Consider the following 21011-nt stretch of genomic DNA (forward strand, 5'->3'; position numbering starts at 1 on the left):
CTTCTTAATCTTCGCCTCCTAGCAGGACCTTCTGAAGGTATTTCTGGACGTTAACCAACCATTCCCATGCAGGATTCAGGGTTGTTGTTGGGAGGCACTGCTCTTTCTTCAGAGTGCTCCTTCAGCGGGACTACGTGGTCTCCACCATGTCTCAGCATTCACTCAGGGTAGTCAGGTGCAGTTTAGGGTGACCCCATCATGAAATGATGGGTTTCTGCCTTGCGCTGACCCTCTTCTCTGTAACACTTAGTGTGCGTGCGCTTGTGAAACAGCTCCAATGAACCCCTACAGGCAGTGATATACAGCTATACAAATAGAATAGATGATTTCCTGATGGAAGACAGACCTGATAATTACATAAATAAAAGAATACAGATAATGGAAATAAAATCAATGTACCCGTGCAGGAAATACGTGAGTCACTGATATGAAATGCACATTATACTACTGGCAGGTGGTTTAATACAGCTTGTGAATAAGGGATTTATTTATAAGGAAAAAGCTAAGAGAAAACCTCAGAGTCTAATTATTTATCCACCTATGCAATTATTAGTTGTAAATCTCTAAAATGGCTGAGAAAGTGCTTGGGGAAATGCCAAGTCTGGCTTTGTGTGAAATGCTATTGCTAGAAACTGTGTTATTCCTACCGACTCATTATGGCCAAAGACACCAGAGAATTCCATTTTCTGGGAGCTCTGCCTTTTTGCAGCAAGAAATGTGCTTTCAGTGACGGGTCTAATATCATGTTACAGGCTCTGGCCACAGAGACGAGGAGGAATGGAGGTAGTTGGGCCTTTTTGGATTAAATGTCTATTATATGGTTGCCAGGGACAACAGGGGACTGGGTTTAATGACCCAGGTGGTCCCTTCATATTCTGTATTCATATCCTCTGCTATTCAAATGGTTCCTTGGGGATCTGCCTGATCAAATATGAACTGCACATAATCCTGAGACCTGTTAGAAAGGCAGCCTAAGTGATATAATATGTGCTGAGGCAGAAAAGGAACACATGAGTTAGTCAAGTTCAGCTTATCCTATCCAGAACCCTGACTACGCTGTTGAGACACAGGCCATGAGAGGTTCTCAGGAGCAGAGGCACAGCTCTGCTTCCCTCACAGCCACCGCGCAGAGAGATCCTTTGCTAGAAGTTGTCATTGGCTCCGTTTCAGTGCCCTCTGCACCTTCCATCCCAGGCACACCTAACCCTGTACCCCAAAACCTCAATGTCAATACACATTTGCCAACAGTAAAGTAATAAACTCCATAATGTATTCAGTTGGGTCTCCTGGAATAAAGCTCAGGATACCAGTGAAGGAAATTTGAACATATACCATAATTCTAGTTTTAACCACGTGAATTTAAAGAATGAGTTATGTACCCTTGTACAATTTCATAGGGCTGTGCCAAAACTGTACATTAACAGTGAAGGTATCTTAAGCACACCTCCCATGAATTTCTACTGAGCTTTATAATAAATGCCCAAGAAACTGGACCAGTGATGAACTTCAGATCCCTTGTAAGCGTAAAGCATATTATAGTAATCAAGCATGGGAAAAAAAGCCAATTAGCATTTGCCATCTGGCTTAGAGAAGCCCAGACAGCAACAGTAAAGACTGCCATGCTGGGAATGAAACTTTTATGCTATCCTGTCCAACTGACACTTGCCAAGGCCCTTTGCAAACTGATTTGAACTCGGTTTCGGAGGCTATCTACATATAGAAGGGTATCACCAGCATTGTTGCTCTTCTCTGGACTTGCTGAAGGAGGCCAGTTCAATGGCGCAGGCTTCAGGTGCTTTGTGTGGCTCTGCAGGGTGCATGCATGCTGTCTTTCGTAGCTTCTGCGTGGCTCTGTCCAGGTCTGCTCCTGCCATGCTTGTATGAGAAAATCTGGATGGGGATAGCTCATCAGTCCCAGGATCTCAATTCTTCCATAAATGAGGGCTCCAGCCTCCTGTCCCCACCACCCATTGAATGTCTTGTTCGAACTGCAGAGGAGCTGGCAGTGTCAGTTGGTGTGTGCCAGCAGTCCCACAAGTGGCAGTTCAGACACAGCTTCCTACTCGCTCCAGTCCCCATGTAACAAAATAGGCTCAGAGCAGAGGTGCTAAACTTCTCATTGATAACAAAATTATCAAAGTTTTGGAGGGGCAGCACCATATCCCATGGGCTTCAGGTCAAGGATGCTGAGCACCAGCAGTGGAGGGTCCTCAGCTTGGGAGTGCTGGTGTTTGTCTGTGTGGTATCACCTTTTCTTCTCTGGGTGGGAGTGATGAAAGGATGGTTACTGGGAGATGGCAACCTCTCCTCACAACCAGCAGGGTGACTCAGGAGATGGAAAGCTACATCCCTGACATTTTTCCCTCTGCTGCTTTCAAGTGATAGCAAGACAGAGACATCTGTGAAGATTTTTTTGGTGTGAGCTTCCCCAGTTGGATAGGGAATGCCAATTGGATGCTCACCCAGTGGGATGCTGCTCAGCATCACTGGCCCTGGGACCTGTCTCCTCACCCAAGCCACACAGAGACTGTTCACAAACACCTTGATGCTGTTACTGCCCTTGGGGCTGCAGCTGTTCACAGCTCCTGCACAAGGACCTTGCTGTGCCCCTGGCCAGCAGAGAGATCCCCTCCCCTGTGAAATCTTAGGAGAAGACTACTTCTCCACTAAGAGCCCTAGAGCAGGTTGCTGCCATCCAGGCCTGAGGTTTGTGTGTGACTGCTGGTCATCTGCTTGCAGAGCAGGAGAACAAGACCAGCTGCAGTCCTGAGGGTCTGTGGGCTAATCTTTCTTTCATTTACAGTGCTGAATTTTTCATGCTATACTCATAAAACCCATTTGTCCCATCCTGCAGTCATTCGCTGAATCATTTGACAAAGGAAGAGATTTGGCAGGGTGTCTCTTAATAGATTTGCAGCATGTATCACTGCTCTGTTCCCCTCGCCTTGATGGAGAGCCATAGTGTATTCTGCAAAATTAGCTGGGAGCAGAAATTCATCAAAACAGAAGTTCAGCCGTACTGAGTCAAACCAAAAATCCTGGACATGATCCTGCCTCTGATGGTGAAAGAGCAGATCCTTGAAGTTGGATGTAAGCATAGGGCAAACGCAGCGATACTCTCCAAGCCTCCTATGTCTCCTGGCTCCATTTAAAAGGAGCATTTGAACCTGCACAGGATGACTCCACTGATCTCAAGCTCAGCACCATAGCTACCCAGGCAGCTTTAATCCCAACACCATAACTACTCACGCACCATCCAAGTGCAACCTTGCTGAACACAACTCACAGTGAAATACTGGAGGTAGGTACCACCGAGGTGCAAATAGGGTAAGCCTGGAGCTCTGATCTTGCAGCATCCAAGAAAGGGCAGGCTCAGGAAGGTGCGTGCAGTCCTGCAGGGAAGCAGTGGCCTCCAGTGGGACAGGGACTTTGCTGGCACCTCACAAATAACCCACTAGGCCAGGGCACAATGCCACAGAGAACAGGCTGCGCAAGGGTAGGGGTGTATGACTGTTTGCCTACCGTTCTGCTTTTCATTTCTCACTTTCCACTAAAGATTCTTTCCAAGGCAGTGTGGCTTGTGTGGGAACAGGAAAAGTTCAGCTGACTTTTGCCAGGGAGCTGGATCTGATGTTTTGCTAGCAACTTCTTTAAATTTGAGTCAAGACTGTGCTGCCACCATATCAGAAGGTTACATCCTGCTACTTTCATTTAAACAAAAAAAAAAAAAAAAAAGATGAACTTAAGCCCTTGTTTAGGAAATGAAAGCACTTTTCTGAAACACAGCAGCCCAGCAGCCATTAAACCAACCGTGGGCGGGACAAGCAGTGACTGGTAGGGTTTTTGGTCCTGATAACATGCCTGGACAGATTTTCCTGCTGTTATTTTCCACTCGTGAGCTGCGGCACTAGTATGTAACAGGTAGGTTCTGTGCTGTCAGAGAGCTGCAGCAGAGGCTGCAGGCTTGACAGGATCCAGGTACAGTCATATTTTCCGAGCTGCATGGGATGCCGTGTGAATCCCATGAACGGTATAGGTGAGAGAAGGTGGGGTTTGGAATGGGGGTCACTGAAATAACTTAGTGTGAATTCGGGGAAGGAAGCCTCACTCGTGTAAGAGTGATTCAAGAGTAATACATCAGCACAGCATTTACACGGTGCAGAGGGGAAACCTCGCAAGCTCCACCAGTATTTCCGCTGGGGTCCTCACCTGTGGTGATGGGGATCAGGGAGCTGAGATGGATTAAAAGCAAACAAATAAAGGGGGTGAAAATGTTGTTTTCAGCCAGATCAACTCCCTGAACTGTCTTACCAGATGGAAGGACATGGAGGAGACAACAGACATGGAAAGGGATGAATGAGTGGGGCTGGTGCTGAAGGGGGTGCTTGGGAAGCCTGATAGGAGCAGGGAGAGGGGGCACACAGGAATGAGGTCAGAGCTGGGCTGAGCAGTTGGGGTTTTCCCTGAAAACTATTGTTTTCTGCTCTTCAGCTCTGCCTCTGCTGAAGGTATGTGGAGTGAGCTACACGCCAAGAAATCACAGTACTGTTAAACACAGCTCAGGTCTGAAGTGTAACTCAAGCTTTGATAAATGACTGCCTGCTTTGGTTTATGGCTGAAACTACCTAGTCTGGGACAAGGAAGCAAATCTGCCCACCAGCATCTGTCCACCAGCAAGGGTAACAGTCCCCACGGATATGGGAGAGCACAGGGACATGGCAGCCAGCGGGACCACGGCCTCAAGGCTGCTGTGGGCGATGTGCCCTGTCCCCTCCCATCTGCTGAGGGCAGGCTGGTGTTGCCTTTTGAAAAGAAATTCCTTTGCTGCAGCAGAAATGAGAAGCATGAAGCAGCTGGCCAGGAGACATCATCTACTCTGCTTAATCCCAGAGCACTGATGGGGCTCTTGCTGGGTCAGACTGTTCCTCTCTGAAATGCTGTGCCAAAAGCACAAAAAACAGTGTTTGGGGATGAAGGCAGCAGCAGCTTTCTCTTTGGAAAACACAGGAACAATAAATCAACCATATGCTTGTACAAATGGTGGCAAATAGCAGCACAGCAGGCGGCAGCCCCTCTCCCGAGCCTCCTGAAGCATCTTCTGGCCTTGTGAGAGGTCACGGAGCACAAGCAGTCACTGCTAGCTCCTACGTGGCAGAAATGGCACTGCCATCATCATGAGTTTAACTCCACTGCAACTCCATCATACCTTTATTTTTCACGTGAAAAATACACTGTATTTGCTCTCCACACCCCACATCATAGCTGCCCCTTTTGGTGTCTGGTCCTCTTCCCCCAGGGATAAGTGGGAAGCGCCCAGTGAACAGCATCCAAGCAGCTCAGCAGGCATCCAGCACAAAGTCCTGGGAGCTCATCTGTCCGATGAAATCATCTCGCAGTGTGAAGATCCCCACAATTGAAAAGTTATTTATTTCTCCTCTAGAGGGGAAAACCAGCTTGCTAGGGAGGCTGTTTGTCCTTTGGGACAGGAATTTCACTTTTGCCAGGTTTTTTTGTCTCTGCATGCTGGCTGGGAACAGCGAGATGCTCTGGGAGGCAGGATGGATGGAGCAATGCTGATGGCCTCCCGCCCATGACCTCCCTCTGCTGAGGCAGGTACCCCAGGCGGCAGAGTCTGGGCACCAACAGAAGCTGTTCCTTTCCATGGGCCGTGTTTTCCTGGTGTTCACAACAGCACTTCTAAAGGCAACTCTTTCTCCATGCCAGCCAGTTAGCGTGGAGAGGCTGCTTCTCCGTCTTAATCCCTCAAGACGCTGAACAGCCTGGAGAGGAGCCCCAGGAACAACAATCTTCATTACCCAAAGAGATTGTGAAGCTTGTTCAAAACCCCTGGGTGCTCTGAAGGTATGTCGTGGCCCTCAAAGCCCTTCCTGGGTGTCAGTATGTCCTCTGAAACAGCTCTGGTGGGCTCCACAGGGCCCTGCAGCTCACTGAAGGGCTTTTCCATGAGACTGCTCACCCTGCTTACTCTGGCTGGGAGATGAGAGCAATTTAAATTCACCCAAGGAATGTTTTTACTACTATTCTCATTCTGCACTGCCCCTTCACTTAACAAGCATTTCCAAGCATTCCTTGGATGGCCTAATCCTGCTCCCACTGCAGTTCACAAACCTGGGCCACTGCTTTGCAGCATCCCACCCCGACAGGGCACTGGGTTTCTGTGAATGTTAAACCAGCTGGTCTGGCAGGAGAAAGTAATCTCAAAGCAGGTGAGAGCTGAAGAAGCCGCCCAGGTCCAATCTTTGCTCTACACCAGCAGAACTACTCTCCTGATCCTCAGAGACTCATTTGGAACCTTGGTTTGGCATAGACATGACTCAGACCAAGCTGATACTGCACAGGCCAATTTTGCAAGTACTGGGAATCTGGGAAATACTGCAGGAAATCCTTGTGGGTGGTGCGCAGAGATTTCTTACCCCACTTGGATGCTACTTGCTCACTTGGACCCTCTGCTAAGCAGGGCTACTTGATTTGGAATGGATAGGATAGGGGTCCTACTTCAGGACTGGGGCTCCTAAGTCCCAGAATAATAAAAAAATAGCATTCAATAGTAGCAACGCATCTGTTCAGAAATGTGGATGCCGTTGCATCACTGTCAGGCTTCAAACCTCAAAGGAATGGCTCATTCTGTGGCCAGAAGCAGCAGTGTGCCAGTAGGACCAAGTTTCCACTAGAGGGTTGTAGTGCTGTACAGAAACAGATGCGATTACTCTGGCAGAAATATTGCATGTACTCCAGGCTTTTGTCAGCAGATCAAAAGCATCCTGCAATAGCTCAGCTTCCAGCAGGCTCTGCAGTCTCTGATGTACACAGCCTGCAAGCTGCGAGAGGGCTGGTGCCTGAGCAAACCACTTCCCTGTCTCCCCTGAAAAACCTCCGGCATTCACATTGACTCAGTGCCTACTATATATATATGTATCTATATATACATACACACAGAGATATTGTAAGTTAGCACACTGTGTCCATGCCTATACACACAGAGACAACGTGTTTGTTTATGTATCTGGTATTTTAATGCATGGAGAGCCACACAGCACGGTGGTAGCATGGAGCACCTCTCCTGGAGCAAAGCCCACAGGTCCGTAGCGTGGCAAATGGGACAATTTAGCAGCACTGATGCAATCAGCAGGATAGGAAAGTGATAGCTCTTCACAAACTGTCTCAGCTCCAAGCCAGGAGCTGCCATGCTGGACACTGCACCAAATGTGGGTGCTAGCCCCAGGGATTGGAAGCCAGCCACTTCTGCCACCAGTTGTGTCCCCACATCTAACACAGCTCAGTAAGTCCTAGTGAATTCATGTATATATGACCTCACTATGCGCCTGTATATCTTGTACAGTAGCATATGTAATTTTGTCTGTGGATCTATAGAATCATAGAAGGGTTTGAGTTGGAAAGGATCTTTAGAGGTCATCTATAGTTCAACCCTCTTGCAATGTGCCTACGCCTGTGGCTTTCTGAGTAACTGGAAGTCCTGCCAACGGTACCACCCCGATCAGGGTGGTTTTACTGCCAAACCCAAAACTTAGAGTTGTCTAACACGGTGGGGAAAGCACACTAGCGCTGACGTTGCCTCTCTTCCATAGAATGAGTGAGAAGGCAAATGTAACCACAAGGCTTGCCCGTAACATGGAAAACACAGTGTGATGTTCACGGAGAATTTACATAGTGATCGATTTCTGTACCACCTATTTGTCTGACACTATCACCATTTCCATTTATAGATAGAGGAAAATTAGATTTTGCCTACATTTTCATCTTTTTTCTTTATCAAAATGTCTTTGAGGAAGGAGGTAGGAGATATTCCTGCAAAAAAAATAATTACAGTGAAAGATGGCCCTTAGCTCCCTCAGAAGATGACCTGATCTTACCTAAACACAGCTGTGTAGAAACCAACCACTGAGTCAACAGAGAAGCTGGAATAGATCATCTGACCCAAAAAAGACATTTGAATCTGCTGCCCTTCATAGCTGGCTGGTGCCTCCTCTCGTGCTAGCAGGGGACATCAGAAGGAAGTCAAGTAAGATGCTTCTTGCTGTAGACAACAAAAAGGCGACGGGGGAGACTCATCCAGCTAGGGAGACCTGCAAGTTGGACACATAGGGTTAGGAGAGCCACCTCCCACGAGTGATGGTCTCCATAAACAAGCCTCAGACCTCAGGGAGACTTTTCAGGGAGAGCAGGGACTGTGTGGTGTTGGTGAAGCATCTCCTTCTCTGAACTGGGTAACGGTGGTGGCAACATGAGCCTTTGCTGATACCAGCAATGCAGAAGAATTCTGTAACTCCAGGTCAGAGGGATTATCCCTCTGTGAGGTTCTGCCACCCCTTGGTGAGCTGAGCCCTGCGGAAGAGGGGTGGTGGGTGATACCAAGAGCTTGGCAACTGCTGCTGAACTACAGAGAGAGAGGGGGGCAGAGTAGCATGGTGTGAAGCAGGGTTTGAATCGTGTTGTGGTTGTTTGAGAAGGAGGGGAGGGAAAGAACATAAATGCTGTGCCCAGGAATACAGTGTTCCAGCAGCTATAGGTTAGGATATTAGATTATGGGGTTTTTTAATTACATATTCTAACCAGTGAGAACATCTATTAGCTAATCGTTACATAATAATTATGTTTATTACTAATCTTTCACATCTAAAATTCCTGTAGAAGAAAATAAAAAGGATGTGTATTATTTTGGCAGTACACGTGGTCAGGTACAGAGGAAAGCTGTCATGCACAAGTACCCGTGCCCCGTCGAGCAGCAACAAAACCCACCAGTGTGGTGTGGTACAAAGGCAGGCAGGTTTCTGCGCCTCTCTTTGAAAGCAGCTCTGCAGACTCTCTTCTCACGTAGCAAGAAGCCTCCGTCCCTCCCAAAGGAGTCATAAAATACAGCTTTATCCATTCTGCATGCAGTAATCAGACAGGCTTAAAAGCTTATGCACTCCTAGGGTAGCACTGCTTAAAAAGATAGCACCAAACTTTTTGCTTACTGCAGCCCGCTTCTCTAATCAAGCTGCCCCGCGGTATGAACTTGTAGGGCACCATTGTTAGTGATGGAGGCAGAAAACTGAACCTGCTAATAGAGAGGGATTTGTTAAATTTGCTTCCTTGTGAGGCCCTGCCCAGGGCAATTAGTAGCTCACACAAAGAGCCCCCACCTCCCCTTGCTCTGCTCACTGGCCAGCTGCCGAGCCATGGGGCATTGGGATCACACACACCAGGCAAAGAAGATGGGAGCGTACAGATTTCATCCTGTTAGACAGTTTTATTAAACAAAGCCAAGTAAAACAAAACCAACCCCACCATCAATACACCAGACCCTCATTCACACAAGACCCTTTTCCACAGCTCTAGGAGAACAAAAAGGTAGAAGTGTAAATGAGATCAGTGTCAAGAGCCTTACACACATGAATATTTATCAAGGAAGACCAGGCAGTGACCAATTTGCCACTCTCCTGCAGCAGTGGGAGCTCGGTCATCAACATGTGGGAGGGAAAGGGCAGGTGAAGGGGCTGCTCCGTGTCTTTGTTTGGGAAGGAGCGTCTGGAGTGCTGGCAAAAGGCTGTGCCTCTGCATGAGGGTGACTGTGGGAGCCACCAGTCAGGAATGATGCTAAGAGGCTCCTAGGTTTGGGGACAAGAGCTAAGTACAACACAGTTATGAAGCAAGCATACAATATCCTTTCCAGCCATGCAGACAGCTTGCAAGCTGCACTTATGAAAAAAACCTCTGAAGATATCACTGGAAGTTGTTACCATTCCTTGAGCGTGCCAAATGCTCACGATAAATCTTTCTCCTGAAGGAAAAAGCAAGGTTAAATCAAACTACAAAGCCCATCAAGCATGAGATTTACAACAATCTAAAAGGGTTACAGGTTCATTTATTAAACAGTTGAATTATGGTTGCTTCTCGGTATCGATATATTAAGCACATTGACCCACTCAGTGCTGCAGGGAGCTACGGGATGAGCAGCAATGGAGAGATTGCGCTGGTTATCGTTTTTATGTGCATTTCAAAGTCACTTCCGAAAAAGAAGATGAGATAGTAGTTGAGTATTCCAGCCACAGACATGAGAAACAGGAACAAAATGATGCGCTTTCCAAACAAGTAACCAGGAGTGCTGAGGAGACAGAAAAGGGGAAAAGCAATTTGTTGACATACATCATATCTCATGAGAAGCCCTCATATTTGAACTCTGCTGTAGACACTAGCTGAAACACCTCAGATGCTAAAAGGCAGAGGGCAAATTGCTGCTTTGCCTTGTATTGCTGCTCTGGTCAGCTGTGAGCTCTTACATGCCGTTTTCAGGACCTGTCTGGGTCTGGATTTGACCTCCTGTGCTCAGCATAGGCTGATGCTTACAAAAGTGGCTATTTAGAGGGACCAAATGTCTTCTTAGCCACCACAGGCTGTGGGACAATCTTGTTCCACATATGCATAATAAACTTTACCAATATAAAAGGAGTTTCTTGTGCAAACAACAGCACAAACACATGCATTTCCAGGGGCTGTGAGCAGCCACTCTGTTCCTGCAGCTGCCATGACCCCTAGTGCCGCCACACCTCCCACATCTGATTTTGTAAACAGTCTCTGCAAGACCTTACCTCTGTGTCCTTTCCCCAAGGTACCCCACAAAGTACTTCTGCCTCACAAACAAGTACATCAGGCCAGCAAAGGCAGCAGGAGCTGTGCAAAGAGTGAATCAATATGTTACAGACACCAGCACAAGTCTTTCTGTACATACTGTCCCTGTCTGCTACCTAGGCTGGACTAGGAGATGGGAACCTGCAGCCTTGAGCTATGGGACAGTCACTGGAAGCAGGACAGAGAACTTTGGGAGCATTGGGAACAGAGCACTTTCCTTGCCCTCACCCTGGCTTTCCTGAAGACTTTGTGGGTATAATCCTGCCCACAGCTGTGCCAGCTGCAGAAACCCCGTGTGGGTCCTGCTGGGCTCAGGAAGGAGCTGCTGCCTCAGGCACTGCCTTCAACAGAAATAAAACGCAGCCGATAGAAGCACTTCCCTAGGAGCAGCTGGAGGGCTATACTACGGTCTAATACTTGTTTCTGAGCACAGAAAAAGGGGCCTATCCACCTTTTTCCCCTAATTCTAGCTTTTCCCACACCTATAGGCCAAAGCTGCTCAACTGGTCAAGAAAATCCTCTCTTGCCAAAAGAATTGCCATGGACTCCAGGAAAGTACTCCTCTCGACTTCGGGTTAACTCAATTGCATTGATGAGGATCTTACTTAGAAACGCAGATAAATACTGCTGGGCTGCCTTCAGCTCTGGGAAGGGCTGGCAGATCTGGCAATTTAATCAAATGAGCCCATTTTCAGTCCTATGGGTAAATAACATGGAATCCAGCATCTACTACTAAACCCTCCACCCAAAACATAGCGGTCTCATCCGTAATGCCCGTATGTGAAATATCCCTGGGCTAGACTGTCCTGGATCATGTTTGGGAACACTTCTGTTTGCATAAACCATGCCAGGGATCATGGCACTAACTAAGCAGCATGGGTAGCTGCAGGGTAGCCGGGTAAGAGAGGTCCCCAAGCTGTGGGAGAATCTGGTCCCTGTAAGAGTAACCCCTGAAACACCCACTAAATCCTCGCTGAAAGTGGTGTGAGGTTGAAAGGTAAAAAAAATGAGTATTACCTTGGCTGCAGAGAAGACCAGCGCACCAAAGCACAGCCAGAAACGTTGGGTATGCGTGTCCGCAGTTCTGGCTAGACAGGAATTTATCAGAGATAAATCAGAACATGGGGTAAAAAGAAATAAAGATGATGTGTTTCACCAGCAAAGGATGGTGCGTTGTGAATTTGGGCTGTACTAACACCACTGTGGGTGGGCTTTTACCCAGCAGGGGGAGGCCCCCAACCTGCCTGTGGCAGGCAGATGCTGAGGGTTGGCTGGTGTGTCAGTGCCCAGACGTGGTGGCTGCCTCGCCCACACACTTGCTGCCCTGTTTTCTCACTCAGATAATAGATGCCTTTGTCCTGCCTGCTGAGGAAAACAAGCTGCCCTGTGCACACACCTGGCACAAGCACTCTGCTCTTGGCAGAGGTTGCACACCAGTGAAGGGCAGCGCCTGGACATTCCATCCAGTTTCAGACATAGTGTCAGTATTTCATGAGTAATAAAAAATATTTTATGTTCTTTTCTCTTCTCTGTTGGAAATAAGTTTCCTCTCTGCTCTCTCTGAAGGCATGTAAATCCTGGCTCCGCCAGGGGAGATTTAGGCTGGACATTAGGAAAAAATTCTTCACAGAAAGGGTCTTTGGGCACTGGAACAGGCTGCCCAGGGAGGTGGTTGATTCACCTTCCCTGGAGGTGTTTAAGGCACGGGTGGACGAGGTGCTAAGGGATATGGTTTAGTGTTTGATAGGAATGGTTGGACTTGATGATCCGGTGGGTCTCTTCCAACCTGGTTATTCTATGATTCTGTGATTCTATGAAAAGAGAAGAGGTACCAATGTGGTTAATAGGTGGAGAGCTGCATGCCAAGGGATCTGCCCAGGGACCGAGGGGTTTGTACAAACTCTGTCATTGACCCACTCCTCAGTGAGCTGGCGTCTTTCTGCTGGCTTTCTCCTTTTGATCCACAGTGCCCTCAAGACACCAGTTGTGCTTGTATCACACTTTGAGCATTAGCTACTGCTGGGTGAATGGGGTCCCAAATGAAGGGACATAATACACATAAGGGCTTCAAATCCAATATAAATACAGTACCCAGTATCCAGAAAGCTGGATCCAGCGGTAAACATACTGGAGAACTGCAGGTCTAGATGCCACTGGAATGGACACAGTAATGGGACTGCGGGGCAAAGTCTGAACCGCAAAAGCATTTGGGTAAAACTCTAACAAAGAGAGAGTTTAACCCTAATCTGCCCCTGTTGGCTCCTCAGGGCTTGCCTACTCACTTGGCAGTGTAGACGCGGTCGAAAGCGGAGGATCCTGGCCGCTGGAACCCTTTGCCATTGCAGTGTTTGCTTTCATGCTCCACTTTGCTAGCAAAAAAAGCTGTTGAAAAAGCACAAAGTGTTTGTTCTGAGACGTAATGAGGTATCACAGAAGCTGGGTTTTGTAGGCTAAGCTCTTCTCATGAGCACCCAAACTGGACAGCAGGACAGGACACGGATGTGTGGAGGTGCAGGATGTGGCCAGCGTGCGTGCTCTTGTCACCAAGTTAAAATCAAACCCTCTCTGCAAGGGTACAGTGCGATGTGATCTCAGACATCCTCACATATTTATACGTGACTGGTAGCAGGCTCTCACCCATAAAGCCCTCATCCCGTACTGCACTTCTGGCAGACCACACCTCTGTTTGCTGCAGAAGCACAGCCCAGATACCCTAATTTGTGCCCCCAGTGGGGAAAAAAGCATTCTAGTCAGAGCTGCTAAACCCATTTCTCACTCTCTAATAAAGCAGGGAGACAAGGGAATCTCCTCCCTTTTAGCAATACCCATTTGCCAAACAAGGGCCATCCTGCAGGGCTGGATCATTTTCTAGAAAGGCCCAATGAAAAGCAGGTCCTAAGGGCTAATCTTTATGTGTCCACCTTGTGTGTCTCCTCCTTTTAAGCAACAGTGTTGTGTCAGGGCATTAGCTGCTGCAAAAATGCATCACCTCAAGATAATGTATCATGCACTTGACAAACACGTTTTATCTGATGCCACTAAACCAGAGACTATCAATCATGTGTCCAAATGCACCCGACAGAGCCCTGACAGGCTACAAGCTGCAAGCTTTGTGTTACTGTGCATTCTACCTCAGTGTACCCAAATCACTCTTTGGTTATATTAGCCAAAGATACACATAAAAGATAACCCATCAAAAAAGACATTATTATAACCATAAAGTGTAAGTTGATAAGCTGCAGAATTTCATCCCTGGAATCTGAAGAGATACTTCTTCCCCCCCCTCCACTGATGCTGTGAGTGGACCTTTTGTACTTACATTACTTTCGCTAAAAGCTACTGAGTTTTTTGCCTTCCAATATCAAGTGGCCTTTCTCTAGAAAAATCCACAGTACTTTCATCCAGCATCTCCACAGTGAGCCAGGCTGCAGAGGCTCCCACTGTGGTGCACTGGCCAGCTGCTGGAGGAGCTGGGCCTGGAGGAATCCAGAGCAGATACCACAGCCACCAAGAGCTCTGGGCATCTCCATCTGCATCTGCCCCAGCCTTTGGCATGTGGTTATTAAACTGCCTATAGGATCTAAGAGGATCTGTTTGAAGAGGAATAGATTATACAGTGCAAAGCTGCTGTGATAGGAAACCACTTCCTGCAGGTCTGGGACTGCATGGGTTCACTGGGATATGCAGCACATCTCCTCCCTTCCTTTTAGCATGTACATGAAATCACGGGAATATGCCACTACTTCAGAGAAAGTCAAGACTAACCTATATTTATATCTCCTTCTCTGCTGTTGTAGGTGCTACCACTTCCCAAATGTCAGTGTGCTACTGCAGAGAGGCTCCACGATGCCAAAAGCCATCAGGATGAACCCAGACATGTCCAGTGTGACAGTGGTCACTGAGGACAAGAACTTGGAGATGCCAGTGGTTACACTCCTAGTGCACAGTCTCTGGGATCAGGGCTGGGCATGCATAGGGGTTCTGGGTCTCCCGGAAAGAGTCTGGCTATGGAGGTCCAGGGCTCTGTCCTGGAAGCTCTTGCTGTCTCTGACACAGTGTGTAGATCCTTGGTCAACAAACTGGGCATTAGGGAAAAGGCTGGAGGTAGGGCTTCCATGTACACCTGCACCATGGATGAGGAAGAGGCTTTGCCTAACCTCACTTCAGAGATATTGAGAAGTGCTGGGAAGATGGATGTTTTCCTTCTGTTGACACAGGAGAGGCACCTCCAGAGGTCATTCATCCCTCAGAGAGCTACTGGCATGAGAGAAACCACCCCACTGGAGTACTAACCTGTCTCCATTGACTCAAGAAAGAGCTTAGACAACCACTTCACATCAGAAGTCCACCTCCTTTCTAGAGAAAATGCTTGAGTTGATCACCTCCAATCCACTGCACTGTCTGTATATCTTTCAGGACAACATGGACCCCCAAGATGAGGGCGGTGAATCGGAATGGAACCCAGCATTTCACCATCATATGGAGAGGTAGAGCCTCTAGAGTACAGCTGACAGATCACATCCAGGGGTGGCCCTTGCTGCAGGTCTATGCTTCTATCTAAGCAGAATTGGGCTCCTGTTAGCCCGGCACTGGGGAAATGGGAAACTACAGTGTGAAGCAACTTGCAACATCGTGGTTATATTTCCTGCTCATTACTCTGAACTTCAAGACAATTCAGCACTGGCTGAGTAAGCGGAGCAGGGCTGGGGCCGAGGAGTTTAATTCAGTTCAGGTGCATCAGAAGATGATGCCTTGAGGCTTCAGGGCTACACAGACTGCCCTCAGCCTGAACAAATGTAGTCCCACTCTAGTAAAGCCAGTGTACCAGGGTTCAGTCCAAGCCTGGCTGTTTCACAGGTTCATACCAACAGAAACCATATGCTGAAACTCCAGCCTAGCGACTTCAGGCAGATGTACAAGTTGCCCTTCTTTCCATTGACCTCACTTTTCTTCCTTCATCCTGACCTGCTCAGCGGTGACCGCTGATTTACCCTAAAGGCTGATGAATTGCAGCGTCTCTCTGATGAATGAACAAAACCAAAACTACCTGTGTGACAGCAGCATCTGGCCACACGCGTCATTCTTTAGGTTACCAAGATTCCCGACATGAACATAATGACTGTAAATGGATGTCAGTCTGGGGAAGCATCACAGCCCACTTGCAGATTTGGGAATATGAGCATTCACCCAAACTGTTTTCTAATCCTCTACCAGATGCAGAAAAGCACACAAACCCAAATCTACACGGTACTGACTTCATGTACTTAAAGACAGTCAAGTAGCTGTCCAAGTGCTTTGCTGAACCAGACCCATAGCAGGAATTCAGTGCAATTGATATCCCTTGACAAGCATTTCTACTGCCTTAATTATTGTATTTGTTGCAGGACTGCATATCAGAAAGCTTAGGAAAAGGAAATGAGATGATGCACTGACTGAAATCATCATTTAGGGCTGTGTGCCACTCATGCTTGGCCCACTAAGTCCTCTGGTGAGCGCTGCACTACCCATCTGCAGCAGTTGGGTCAATAACCTCAAAACCAGAATTCCATGAGGCAAAACTGCATGTAAGGCTGAAAGATAAACGGCCAAGTCTCAGACTGAGAGGAAATAAACTGTATATGAAGTCATCTGCTTAAATAGCAAGAAATGTATATCTAACTTTTTTTTTTATTATTATAAGGTTATGTGCTCTGACCTCAACACACCGTATTCTGGTGGCATCACACACTGTGCATTTACCAGAAAGGAGCATTGGGTTAAATAATGTGGCATTTAGCGTGTATGTCAAAACTAAATCAGTTTGCATCTCGTTTTTTTTGCTTTCAGTCTTATGCTCCCACCACTTCCACTTTTTGCAGCAGCCCAAGAATAGCCCATTTCCTGAGACCAAATGCAGGGTTTGCACTCATTGGGATCTCCCATTCATACCAAAAAACCTTTATAGAAGATTTATAGCATTTGCATAAGTCCCCCCCCATCCCACTGCTGACTCTCCTTGAACCTGTGAAATCTCAGTGTAGCTGTGGCAAAGCTCACTCCCTTCTCTGCATTCTAGGCAGAATTTCCTGCTAAAACAATTAAGTATTTGTAAGAGACGATGATCAAGTTAAAACCAGTTTTGCACAGGAGAGAAACTTGTTATTGTATTTAAAAAATCCTGAAGAATAGTAGAGACTTCAGAGGTGTGAATAAAAGCTAAAATGGGAAACTTCTCCATTGCAGGAAAAGCACAGCGTTCTTGGGACCATGGTTAATTGAGATCAGTTGGACTGTAAGACCTGGAGATGCAGGCAAACTACCTGCTGACAAACAACCCAAACATGCTCCTCTGATGAATCAGTACAGTTTTGCTCCCTTTGCCCAGCTCCATGCAAAAGGCTGAGCCATCGCAGCCCCTGGAACCCCTGCCCATGGCAGCAGGGCTCTAGCTGGAAAGCAGCCCAGGCTGCCCACATTAGGGACTTAGAATCATAGAATCATAGAATAACCAGGTTGGAAGAGACCCACCGGATCATTGAGTCTAACCATTCCTATCAAACACTAAACCATGCCCCGTAGCACCTCGTCCACCCATCCCTTAAACACCTCCAGGGAAGGTGAATCAACCACCTCCCTGGGCAGCCTGTCCCAGTGCCCAATGACCCTTTCCATGAAATAGTTTTTCCTAATATCAAGCCCAAACCTCCCCTGGCAGAGCTTGAGGCCGTTTCCTCTTGTCCTGTCCCCTGTCACTTGGGAGAAGAGGCCAGCACCCTCCTCTCTACAACCTCCTTTCAGATAGTTGTAGAGAGCAATGAGGTCTCCCCTCAGCCTCCTCTTCTCCAGGCTAAACAACCCCAGCTCTCTCAGCCGCTCCTCCTACAGCCTGTTCTCCAGCCCCTTCACCAGCTTTGTTGCTCTTCTCTGGACTCGCTCCAGAGCCTCAACATCCTTCTTGTGGTGAGGGGCCCAGAACTGAACACAGGATTCGAGGAGCGGTCTCACCAGTGCCGAGTACAGAGGGAGAATAACCTCCCTGGACCTGCTGGTCACGCCGTTTCTGATACAAGCCAAGATGCCATTGGCCTTCTTGGCCACCTGGGCACACTGCTGGACTTCATCCAGGAAAGGAGATTCCAGGCATTGCATCAAAATGCATGCTGTCTCAGGGTATCACAACATATTACTCCTTTCATTAGCTGACACATGTATAACAAACTCACTGGACAATATAGCAGATTAGGACCTTATGACTGCCAAGATACTGCAAAAACAGCATACAAATTTTTATACTTAGAAGACTTTCTAAAGCCAAACTCATGCCAAAGAACACACGCACTTACAACTACAGATTATCTATCCAAAGATCAGATCAGCATACATCCTGCCGAACTCTTCGCAGCTCCCTTCCAGCACTTAAATAAATGCTTATTTTTGTCTTACCATTCTGGACAACACTTATCAAGGTGACGATGGCGAGCAGGACAATGCTTCCCAGAGTTTCCTGGTCCATTTTGTGAGCAGGCTCTCAGGGTGGACCGTGCAGCCTTGGTGGTAGCTCAGCCCTGCAAACACAGAAGGAGGAAGTGAAAGGCTTTCTTATCTTGCATCATGAAACACTTCCTATGGCTTCACAGGAGAGTAGCAGTACCCTGTGCTTGGGTGCCTGACAGAGCAACACAGCCACAGGCTCCCTCCCTTCTTCATCACATACAGATGAAGCCCAGAGAAATGACAGATTATGTGTCTCTTATCTGAGAGGATATATAGTGTGGAAATGTATCTATTGTCCTTCCTGCACAGGAGCAAAATAGCAACCTTGGTATCTGAAATATGCCTGACCGTTTCGCTGGCTGTGGAAGAGCAGGAAGGCTGGGAGAGAACAGACGGGCTATCGTGTCATTTCCTGCAAGCACACGGCCACACTAAAAGTAGTGGGGAGGAGAAATAATGTCCAGGAGTCTCAAGAACACTGCTCCTCTCAGACCCTGATCACACCTCCATCGGTTTCAGCAGTAAGGCGATCCCAGGTCTGCAGGTCACAAGGAAAAGATCCTGATCCGTCTGGTGTGTTTGAACAGGCAGTACACAAATGCTGCGAGCATCACAAGTGGGCACGAGAATACATCTTTGATTACCAGGGATGGATCTTGCATCCTTCCTCCTGCAAATAAATCCCTGGAAGGCAGAGACAGCTGCCAGTATTCAACCTTTTACAGGCTCACACTTCACAATTGAACTAAAATTTTAGTTGCCCAAGCGAGATACAGCTGAACACAATTGCTGCAGCATGTTAACACCTCAGCCCTGACCCCATGACAGAAGTGGCAGGGAAGCCCAGGCTGCAGTGTTGGAGGGCTGCAAGAAGTCCCTCGGCTTCTGTCAGATCACTGGAGAGCATCCTCATCCAAAGTACGCAACACTTGCCAAACACAACCACACTGACTCCTTTTGTCAATATTCTAATGGGGAAAAGCCTTATGAAAAATTCTTACCTTTAGTAGGGATTTAACACTAAAAAAAGCAATATTTTCACTGGACTGAGCTCTGGACAAATTATGCCCCGTCTGTTTGTCTGTCTGTCTGTCCTCCAACTCATGCTATTCAGAATGTCTGAGTGTTGCCTAGCATCCAAACCACTACCAGATAAATGGTTACCTATCTCGGGATGACACGTAGCCCAGTAGCACTTCCCAGCAGATGCCAAGCTGTGAAATTAATCTTGTTCAATGGGGACACATTTACCTACAACAGTTTTTATTCAGTCTCCATATTATGCAAATTGTTATCATCTCTATTACTAGATATGGAAAACTCCCAGGTACTTTGGGTACAAGCAAATATACAGAAACACATTGCCTGAGGGGTAGGTTATTTACTGTGAATTGTGACCTTCTGGTAACTTAATAGAAGGCAGCTGTCTTTCTATAGTCTACACAGACACAAGTGCGTGAGCAGCAAGGCTATAATAGTATCTAGGTTGAGTTTCAGCCTTTTATTAGGCCAAATGCTTTTATTAGGACTGAGGTTCTCTTTTTCCGCACAAAATGGCCTTTTCTTATAGCATCAAAGTTTATGTTTCTTGGTCTGCTGAGCACAGGATCATAGCTGTTATTTTAAGATGATATTTAATGCTAAGCTTCTACTAATCTGAAGAAGAAAACCCATCACGTAAAAGCGGGTACGGAATTAAGTCAGAAGAGGAGTATTGTCCAAGCGGAGCCCAGTGCCATGCTCTGAAGAAAGGACCTGTGCATGGACATGGACATGGACAGACATGAGGGAGCTACTGATGGGGGAGGGTGAAGGAGACATCACAGGTCCTCAGGGTGTCCACAGCAGGATGAATCCCAGCCATCCTCGCACAGCAAGCAATAATACTTCTTTTTCTTCTGGCTGTTTTACACCAGTGTCAACTTACCAGATAGCCTGAGGCTTGCTTTTACAAGGAGCAGTAAAAGCAGAAGAGCCCACTCTGAGAGTTGCTCCAATTTGCCACACAAAATGCAGATGCTTCCCTGCTTTCCTAGACTTCCCAAAGGTGGCTTCAGTTTGGCAGGACTCCCACACCAAAGCGGATAGGAATCAAGCTGCTAAGGTCTGAAATTGCCATAGTCATAGAATCATAGAATCATTTGGGTTGAAAGGGACCTTAAAGATCATCCATGTCCCATCCAATCCCCCTGCCACAGGCAGGGACACCTTCCACTAGATCAGGTTATTCAAAGCCTCATCCATCCTGGCCTTGAACACCTCCAGGGATGGGGCAGCCACAGCTTCCCTGGGCAACCTGTGCCAGTGCCTCACCACTCTCACAGTAAAAAAAATTCTTCCTAATATCTATTCTAATCTCTCCTCTTTCAGCTTAAAACTATTATTCCTTGTCCCATAACTGCACTCCCTGATAAAAAGCCCCTGCCCATCTTTCCTCTAGGCCCCCTTTAGGTACTGGAAGCTGCTATAAGGTCTCCCTAGAGCCTTCTCTTCTCTAGGCTAAACAAGCCCAACTCTATCAGCCTGTCAAAATGCCAACAACCCACTCCTTCCCACCCCCACCTAAAACTCCCACGGACAGGTTAGGTTGTGAGGCTTGAGCTGCTGATGCCTTCCCTTTCTCCTACTCCCATTCTTTGTTTTCCACCTCTTTGCTTCTCTGCCACTCAGCACCTCTCACTTCATCCTTATCCCCACTTTTCTCCTTTGCTCTGCCCCTCTAGACTCCCTCCTGTCCCCTGGCGCTGCTCAGTGCTGCAGGACCCACCAGCAGCGCTTTGCTGGAAACCCAGCCCATGACTTCCTCTTGCCCAGGCTCTCTCCAAATTCATCCTTCACTTATGCATGGAGGAAAACAGGGCTTCACCCTCCTTCCTGAAAGAAAAAAC

The 21011-nt window shown here is 47.5% G+C and overlaps 1 protein-coding gene across 1 annotated transcript; it reads right to left on the minus strand.

The window, feature by feature from the left end:
- Positions 1-9240: 9240 nt before the first annotated feature.
- ALOX5AP (arachidonate 5-lipoxygenase activating protein) lies at positions 9241-18205 on the minus strand. The gene is made up of 5 exons (XM_069882665.1): positions 18073-18205; positions 12933-13032; positions 11668-11738; positions 10611-10692; positions 9241-10126 (listed from the first exon to the last, which is right to left on the minus strand). The coding sequence occupies exons 1-5, from the start codon at positions 18140-18142 to the stop codon at positions 9964-9966; spliced, it is 486 nt and encodes a 161-aa protein (XP_069738766.1). The 5' UTR covers positions 18143-18205; the 3' UTR covers positions 9241-9963.
- Between the last annotated feature and the right edge of the window lie 2806 nt (positions 18206-21011).

The sequence above is a fragment of the Phaenicophaeus curvirostris genome, chromosome 1, assembly GCF_032191515.1.
Source record: "Phaenicophaeus curvirostris isolate KB17595 chromosome 1, BPBGC_Pcur_1.0, whole genome shotgun sequence".
Taxonomy (NCBI): domain Eukaryota; kingdom Metazoa; phylum Chordata; class Aves; order Cuculiformes; family Cuculidae; genus Phaenicophaeus; species Phaenicophaeus curvirostris.